The 9071-nt window shown below is 50.5% G+C and overlaps 1 protein-coding gene across 1 annotated transcript; it reads left to right on the forward strand.

Moving 5' to 3' along the window:
- Positions 1-6053: 6053 nt before the first annotated feature.
- Positions 6054-8763, forward strand: Prxl2b (peroxiredoxin like 2B). Its single transcript, XM_048416484.3, has 7 exons — positions 6054-6248; positions 6495-6699; positions 7007-7058; positions 7569-7632; positions 7714-7789; positions 7980-8098; positions 8592-8763. The coding sequence occupies exons 1-7, from the start codon at positions 6186-6188 to the stop codon at positions 8616-8618; spliced, it is 606 nt and encodes a 201-aa protein (XP_048272441.3). The 5' UTR covers positions 6054-6185; the 3' UTR covers positions 8619-8763.
- Positions 8764-9071: the final 308 nt, after the last annotated feature.

The following is a 9071-nucleotide window of genomic DNA, read 5'->3' on the forward strand; positions in this document are numbered from 1 at the left end:
CTCATGGGTAAAAGCCTTCTGTGGTGGTATGAATAGGTTTGGCCCCAATACACTGGTGTGTTTGAATGCTTGGTCATTAGGAAGTAGATATGGCCTTGTTGGAGTAGGTGTGGCCTTGTTAAAGTAGATGTGACTTTGTTAGAATGGGTGTGGCCTTGTTGGAGGAAGTGCGTCACTGGGGACAGGCTTTGAGGTCTCAGATGCTCAAGCCAGGCCCACTGTGGCATTCTCTTCCTGCTACCTTCAGATCTGGATGTAGAACTCTCAGCTCCTTCTCCAGCACCATGTCTGCCTGTATGCCACCATGCTTTATGACATCACCATAATGGATAAACCTCTGGAACTGTAAGCCAGCCCCAATTAAACGTTTCCCTTTATAAGAGTTGCCATGGTCTTTGTGTTTCTTCACAGCAATAGAAACCCTAAGACAAGTACCTTGTTTCTTGTGTTTGCTAACCAACTTTGGGGCTTCCCCAGGTGGCCTATGTGACATAGGGGAAGGGGTCTAACAAGCCTGCTTCTCAATGGTGGTTCCCCCAGTCTGTGGTCTTGCCAGCCTGCATCTTGGTAATAATACTCGCACTGTGAGACAGGGCACAGGACAAGAGTGTGCTGTCTTATCAGTGGATGGCTAGAGGTTCGGGAAACTTTAGGCCACAGTGCTGGATTCTCAGCCATAGTTTTTATTCCTCATGGATTGTGTGACATTTGCTGGGGAGATGTGAGCAAAGGTCTAATCACTGATAACAGCTGAAGATAGGATTTCACTGAAGTCTGTCTTAGTGAACCGTTGAGAGGTCTAATCACTGACAGTAGCTGAAGATAGAATTTCACTGAAGTCCGTCTTAGTGAACCGTTGAGTTTCTTGACTTTCTATTAATTCAAAGGCAGCTCTGCACCACAGAAAAATCCATCAGCCTGGGTGACGAGTCACAAAAGCTTCATTTCTAGAGCTAATTGTGAAGCTTTAACGGTAGCTCAATAGGTCGAGATAATCCACTTCCTGGATGACATTACTATTTCTATAATCTTGGGGAGGGGCCTCGTGAATCCTTTCAGTTTCAGGAACTTCCTTTGAGTCTTGTAAATTTCCTTTACTTTCAGAGTTTCAAGAAACCCCCCGCCCCCAGAGAGGGACATTTTCAAATGGGAATAAAAAGCTAAATAATAGCATCCCTGTGTGTGTGGCTCCTCCAGTGTCCCCTGGCCTGCAGAAGACTAAAGTGACATCTTTTTTTTAAAACCTGTTTTTGTTTGTTTGAGACAAGGTGTTTCTCCTTGTAGGCCTGACTGTCCTTAGCAGTCACTATGCAGACTAGTTTGAGGTTTAACTCACAGAGATCCACCTGCATCTGCCTTCTGTGTGTTGGGATTAAAGGTGTACACCAATACTCCTGGAAATGAAGTGAGATCTTGTGCGTGTGTGTGTGTGTGTGTGTGTGTGTGTGTGTGTGTGTGTGTGTATGGGGGGTGCTGAGTCATACTCTTACATTCTGCAGCTGCACAAGGGATCAGTGTTGGGAGTATGAAGGTCTTTGCAGCCACAGATCACTGGGAAAACCAGGAATGTTAAGCGCTTAGGACTGTCCTCTCAAGGAAAAGGACATATATGTTGCAAGATATTTGATCACAATGTGAAGATGTCTCTATTTTACCTCACTTACCTAAGGCACCTTCTGATTGGTTTAATAAAGAGCTGGAAGACCAATAGTGAGGCAGGAGATAGGCAGAACTTCTGTGGAGAGAGAGGAACTCGGGGAAGAATATGAGAGGTGGGGGAGTCACTAGCATGATGTGGGATGTCCTTCTGTATATGTGTTGCTTTTATTGGTGGATGAATAAAGCTGTTTCGGCTAAAGGCTTAGCAGAGTAAATCTAGGCAGGAAATCTATCTATCTATCTATCTATCTATCTATCTATCTATCTATCTATCTATAGAGAGAGAGTAGGCAGGCTCAAGGAGACACCATGTGATTGACAGAGGAGACAGACGCCATGGAGCTGCTGAAAGAGAAGGACACACCAGAAACTCACTGGTAGTCCACAACCTTGTGGCAATACACATATTAATAGAAATGGGTTAATTTAAGATGTAAGGGTTATTTAAGAAACCTGAGCTAATAGGCCAAAGAGTGCTGTAATTAATATAGTTTTGTGTGATTATTAGGGTCTGGGCGGCCAGAAAATGAACAAACAGTCTCTGTTTACATTAGCAAGACACAGAGGAAGTCAGATGTACTACTGTACTGAGGAGGGGTAACTAGCCATGTGGCAGAATGTAGATTAATATAAATGAGTTAATTTAAGTTTTAAGTGCTAGTTGGGAATAAGCCTCACCTAAAGCTAAGCTTTCATACTTAATAAGAAGTCTCTGTGTCATTTGGGAGCTGACAGGCCAAAGAAAGTCCTATTACACACAAAACCGGTTTTTCCATCAAGAAGGCTGGGAATTGGAGGTGATTAACAGCCTGGTGATCTGTGTTATCTGTAGGGCCAGGCCATATCAAGCTCCATGACCAGGCCTGGAGGTGACTAGTAGTCTAAACGAATCACATTATTTTTACAGCCAGGGCTCCCCGCAAGCTCCTCCAACCAGGACCGGAGGTGGCTAGTAGTCTAAATGACTCTTATATTATCTGACCGGAGGTGACTAGTAGCCCAAATGACCTCTACACTATCTGTATGACCAAGACAGATCCTTTCTTAGGTCCTTAAGCTAAGATAGGTACCCTATCTCTAAAATCTATCTTGGAAGAAATGACATGGATTTTGAGTTTCAATTTAATTATGTCTCCTGTGCACCAGGGATTGTATTAAACCAGGAAACATTTTCAAATTGTACTGTGTTTAAATATGCTGGCAATAAAGTGCCTGGCACCCAGACTCCCACTAAGTCAGAATCAATTGAATTTTTATTCTCACCTCTTCACGAATCATTTTGCTGCCAACTGTGATGCCTGCATCAACCCCTGCATCAGCCAAACTACCATAATTTGGTAAAAAAAAAATTGGCAGCCTGGAGCACTGACCTGTGAGGGCTTTTTGGCCTCTGACATCTCCAGATAGAAGAGCCAGGCTCCTCTCTGGCTTCCCCCATTCATCCACAGTGCAAGTCAAGGCTGGTGTGGTGACTTGAATAGGAACGGCCCCATAGGATGATATATTTGAGTGTTTAGTCACAAGTGAGCGGCACTATTTGAAAGGATTAGAAGGATAGGTGTGGCCTTGTTGGAGGAAGTGTATCACTGAGGACTGGATTTGAGGCTTCAAAAACCCACATCAGGTCCAGGATAGCTCTTTCTTCTCTCTCTCTCTCTCTCTCTCTCTCTCTCTCTCTCTCTCTCTCTCTCTCTCCCTGCCTAATGATCAGAATGTTGCTTTCAGCTGCTGCTCCAATGTCTACCTGCATGGCTGCCACGCTCACTGCCATGATAAGATGGACTAGACCTCTGTAACTGTAAGCAAGTTCTCCACTAAATGCTTTCTTTCATAACAGGTGCCTCGGTCATGGTGTCTTCTCACAGCAGCAGAACAGCGACTCAGACAGACGGAACCCCCTTCTACCCAGCCACTCTTCAGGGTCATCGCTTGCGGTTGTGTGTGCCTTGATAACTCTTGGGGGACCTCCACATCAGCCGGTTTGTGGGCGCCTCCACTCTGCTGTGCCACAACACACCACTCTCCATTCCTTGCGTTTATGCCCATAGTCTCATAGTTTTGGAAAGCGGTGATGAGTGACAGCTTGCTCATTCCAGGCTAGAAAGCACTTTCTGGAAGACACATACTTCCCTGCCCCCAACATCCACCTGGCCTTGCTGAGCTTTGGTCAGTGCCATGTGAGCATTAGCAGTGTGCCCCAGGTCTGCTTTGCCAGGAGAACGGAATGGTTCAGAGTGTCATGGCTCCCTTAGCCTGGATCTCAGAATGAAGCATGTACCAGGAGCAATCCCCACCCTTCTGACTTACAGGTGCAGGAGGCAAAACTTGGTTGCTGTGATCAACTGAGGTTTGAGGTTTAAGTTTACAGAGGGATAAACCCAGCTGCCCTCTGAGGTTGGCACTTCTCTGCTTGAATATTGTTCAATTCCATGTGTCATTGATATTTGTGAGTAGGACAAGAATATACCACTCCGACTTTGCTGGTTTGGCATAAGAACCAACAAAAGCAGAAGGTAAAATGATCATGCAAAAGAGGTCCTTCTTACCCTGGTGGAAAGCACAACCCTATTCCCAAAGATAGGAAGTCAGCAGTCCTGGTAGAATTCTGAAGATATCCTGTTCAAACAATTCACAGGTTTGCCAGCACATGAAATTTATGTCCTTCCTCCAAGCTCACTAATTTGTTGTTGTTGTTGTTGTTGTTGTTGTTGTTGTTGTTTTTGAGACAGGGTTTCTCTGTAGCTTTGCAGCCTGTCTTGGAACTAGCTCTTGCAGGCCAGGCTGGCCTCGAACTCACAGAAATCTTCCTGCCTCTGCCTCCTGAGTGTCGGGATTAAAGGTGTGTGCCACCACCACCTGGCTCCAGCTCACTATTAACCTTTGTCCTGTGACGCACACAGGAATGACCTCATGTTTCCAGGGCTTTATCTCCTCAGCTTAGGTACCTCTATCCTGCAAAACCTGGAGCAAAGACTCTACAATGCTTTCCTCCTGTTGATCTGTCATACCCCATTGTGATTCTCAGGCCCATCTAGGACCCCATGAGGATGGAGGTGGGGTTCTGCCACACTGTGTAGGTGTGAGTGAGTGAGCAACCTCATGGACTGGGCCTGTTGGGTCTTCTTGCTCAGCCCGCAGCCCTTCCTGTAGACGTCTTCCCATCCTCTGCGGAGCCTCCACTCCTGCACCTCTCAACACTGAAGAGCAGGCAGATGAGCCCCACCTCTGGCTTTCTTCTGGGGGTGCCCCTAGAACCAGTGATCTACAGGCCAGCTCCTCCTCTGAGCTCTTTTTTTTTTTTTAAATTTTCTTTCCTTTTTGTGTGTATGTTTGTGCACTAGTGCGTGCTGGTGGAGAACGGTGGTAGATCTGAGTGCCTTCCTCAGTTATCCTTCATCTTATTTCTTGAGACAAGGTTTACTACTGAACACGGAGCTCACTGATTCAGCTAGATTGGCTGATCAGAGAGCCCTGGGGATACTCATGTCTGCTTCCTCAGCACTAGGACTACAGATGCCGGCCACTTTATGGAATCATCTCCCCAGCCCTACTCTTATGTTTTGCCTGCGTATGTTTGTGCACCGTGTGCGTGCTTGGTGCCTGAAGAAGCCCTACGGGGGCATCAAATGCTCTGGAACTGTAGTTACAAAGGGCTGTGAGGATGCTGGGAACCCAACCCTGGGTCCTCTGGAAGAGCACTAGCGCTCTAAACCCCTGAGCTATCTCTTCAGCCCCTCACCTATACTGCTTTTGACATCGCGACATGGTTCCTGACTTCCTGCCTGGACCTTCAATCTCCACCTCACCACTTACGGATATCTTGTGGTGCCTCTCTTCCTTTTCCAGTCTCTGCATCTGTTTTGTGGGCCTGGGGGATCTACTGCTTGATCGGTCAGGCTGCCAAGTGGTACCCAACTTCAGTCAAGCAGGGCCTGAACGAGAAAGCATCACAGGGCTAGTGAAAAACGGCCAGGACAAGCGGATTCCAGAAGCCTCTACTCTTCCAAGGGGCACATCGCTCCGAGCTTCTGTTTATCTCCTGCGGGTTGTTTTTCTCTCGAGTTCATGGCTTAAAAGCTGACACAAGCGCAGAAAGGCTGGGTTCTTGTAATTAAATGCCGCTGCTCTGCAGTTCGGATCGCTGCTTCAACTCCAATGCCACTGCCCTGCAACACTTCCAGGTGTCTGATGTAAGACGAGACCCGCATTAGCACATTTTGCACAGGCGCACCGCTTGCGGAAGTCCGTCGAGCTTCTCCCGCTACTCCATTGGCCAACGGGTTTATGCACGTGCAAATAAAGTAACCCAGTTCCTTTCCCCACTTAGGAGGCTAGATCTTCCCCGAGGGGTGGGGTGGAGGGTTTGCCTACGCGCTGGAATATTCGGGGCGGAGTCTGGGGCGGGACAAGGGCGTGGCCTAGCAGTCCTGACTCTGGAGCAGCCCTCCCGGACTGGGCTACGAGGTTGAGCATTATTACCGACTGAGGCTTCCCGGAGCCCGGAGCAGTAGGGGACCGAGAAAACCATGAGTGCGGTGGACCTTAGTCGCGTGGGCGCGTGTGTCTTGAAGCATGCAGTGACCGGGGAGGTGAGGCCTGCCCGGCGCAGGGCGGAGAACGTATCCCAGCACCCGCCCCGCTGCCCTGCCAACTCACATGGGCTAGAGTGGAGGTTCAGAGGGGTCCCATGGGTTCGCATGCTGGGCGTGGGTATTGCCGCAGTAGGAACAGTGGGGCTGAGAATCATGGAGCAGCACAGCACACTGCGGGACGTGTGGGGCTGTAGGACCCACGGCTATGATGAGCCCACGCCCCCTGACAGCTTTATTCTGCAGGCTGTGGAGCTGCGGAGCCTTTGGCAGGATAAAGCTTGTGTGGTGGCCGGTCTGCGACGCTTTGGCTGCATGGTGTGCCGTTGGATTGCTCAGGATCTCAGCAACCTCCGGAACTTTCTGGACCAACACGATGTGCGCCTAGTGGGCGTGGGGCCTGAGGCCCTGGGCCTGCAGGAATTCCTGGATGGTGGCTATTTCTCAGGAGGTGCGACTCTTCCCGGACTCGGAACCTTGGTTGGCCTCCCCGCGAAGCCCTGTCCACCCCTTCCCAGGCCAAACAGGAACATACTCATGTGTCAGCACTTCAACTCTCCCATGCGCAATCTCCAGCCTGTGCACTGACTGCCTAGGCCCAGTGGCAAAGTCCCAGGGACTTGCCCTTTCGGTTTAAGCAGTGCTGACATTCAATCCCACCTTGCTCCTCTTGGCTTGGTTGGGTTGAACTGGACACTGTAAGTGGAGGGGACAGACAGTGGAGGCCTGGGGCACATACTTGTGGTTTTCCCTTTTAGAACTCTATCTCGATGAGAGCAAGCAGTTCTACAAGGAGCTGGGCTTCAAGCGGTAAGTGTGGCTGTGTGGGACTAGCCAGGGACAGGAGGATAGAGCGGCTGCTGCTCTGTTAGGCATCTTCTTGCTACCACCCTCTGTTCAGTTTGTGTCCTGGAAATGAACTCTGGTGGCCTGGGCCCTTCTCTGGGGTCTTCTCATGGGTGTTGGTCCACGTCAGGCCTACCCTCTGCAGTTTCATAAACAGGAGGGAATCTTGGAGCCCAGTGCCTGAGCAATGGCCCAGTTCAGTCCTCTGCTGCCACAGGCTGCCTGTCGTGATCGGCAGTGCCAGCTAAACCAGATCCCGGGGCACACCCAGCTTGGAGTTCAGTCCCCTCATTCCAGCCCCTCTCCGGGGCCTCAGGCCAGCGGTAGCCAACCTGGGGCTCCCTATGCTTCTACAGACGCTCCGGGTTCAGGTGGAGGCCCCGGTAAGAGAAGTGGGTGGGGCAGGACACTGGGAACAGGAGTGTGCACGTGTGCTTGTCCAGCGTCTGGACTCGGGACCTTGTGTCTTTGTAGGTACAACAGCTTGAGCATCCTGCCGGCCGCCCTGGGGAAACCTGTGCGTGATGTGGCCTCCAAGGTCTGTGGCGGCCAAGAGCATGGTGGGAGTCCCTGGAGCCTTCGCTATGGGACTGACCTGGTCCTGTTCCTGTCTTTCTAGGCTAAGGCTGTTGGCATCCAGGGGAACCTGTCTGGTGACCTCTTGCAGAGTGGAGGCCTGCTGGTGGTCAGCAAGGGTGGGTCAGGGCAGGGCATACGGCTCCATCTGGCCCTTTTTGGTGGTTCTTGTCTTCATGGTGCCCACCCCTGAAACCGTCTTGGGTGCTTGGGTGGGAGGTTGGGCTGCTTGGCTGGGTTAGTGGATTCTCCTCTTCTTCCTGTCACATGGGTGTAAGATACAACTTGACCGCCTGCCTGTGGCTGCAGGTGGTGAAAAAGTACTGCTGCATTTCATCCAGAAGTCCCCGGGCGACTATGTTCCCCAGGAGGATGTCCTGCAGGCCCTGGGTATCTCTGCAGAGGTTTCCTCCAGCAAACCACCCCAGGTGAGAAGAGGCCTTGGGGTACACTGCTTGTTATCCAGCTCCTAGCGTGTGTGTATATGTGTGTATATGTGTGTGTATATATGTGTGTGTGTGTGTGTGTGTGTGTGTGTGTGTGTGTATGTATATATATCCATCCCTTTGGGACACATACACACACACATCTATCCCTTTGGGACAGTGGTTGGCATGGTTAGGAACTGAGCTACAGCCTCTTGGGATTTACCTAATTTTGTGTGTGTTGGCAGTCTTGGGATGTAGATGTGTCTCTGTGACACTACTTGTAGAGGGGAATAAGCTGAAAGGGATGGAGGAGCAGTGAGGACAGTGATCAGGTATAGCAGGGTCCCGCTGTGGGCAGGAGCTGTGGGTTAGGGAGGGCTGGGCTCTGTGACTCCATCGGGCATGGGTTACACTGCTTCCTGTGTCCAGCACACCTCCTTCTTGGCCTCTGAGGAGTACGACCAGACTGACAGGGCCCCTGTTTCCCCTACAGTGTGACGAAGAGGTGTGTGGGAGGTGACGCCTGGCCTCTGAGGACTTGGAGGCGTCTGCAACCTTGGATGTAGCTGGAGTAGAAGGAATCGCTGTGGAGCCATTGGGACATGATGCAGGACATTGTCTCCTCCTTGAACGGCAATGAGACATTAAAGTGCAGGTCCCGGGCAGTGAGTGTCCCCACTGCTTCCGCTCTCTGCATCCTCTAGTTCCTACTGTTGTCCCTGCGGGCATCTTCTAGAGGACAGACTTCAGGTTTTGGCTGTGGGACCCTGGGGACAACAGTGTCATTTCCTTACAAGGTCACCCTGACACTGTAGCTCACTCCGTTGGAGGCTGCAGAGAGGAGAGTTTGTTGGACTCAGCTCCCAAATGGAGCCCAGCTGTGGGGAATGGGAGGCAGGTGTCTGCTTGTGTTCGAGGTGGAGGTTGGAGGCTAATGGGACTCAGGGAAGAGGTGGCAGACGAAGACTGAGGG

Source organism: Myodes glareolus, chromosome 6 (genome assembly GCF_982192425.1).
Source record: "Myodes glareolus chromosome 6, mMyoGla1.1, whole genome shotgun sequence".
Classification (NCBI taxonomy): Eukaryota; Metazoa; Chordata; class Mammalia; order Rodentia; family Cricetidae; genus Myodes; species Myodes glareolus.

Excerpts from the sequence above, each read along its gene's own strand:
- Prxl2b (XM_048416484.3), top strand. The coding sequence starts at position 6,186 with ATGAGTGCGGTGGACCTTAGTCGCGTGGGCGCGTGTGTCTTGAAGCAT. Across the intron at positions 6,249-6,494 it reads AGCATGCAGTGACCGGGGAG|GCTGTGGAGCTGCGGAGCCT; the intron begins GTGAGGCCTGCC and ends TTTATTCTGCAG. Across the intron at positions 7,633-7,713 it reads TGCGTGATGTGGCCTCCAAG|GCTAAGGCTGTTGGCATCCA; the intron begins GTCTGTGGCGGC and ends CTGTCTTTCTAG.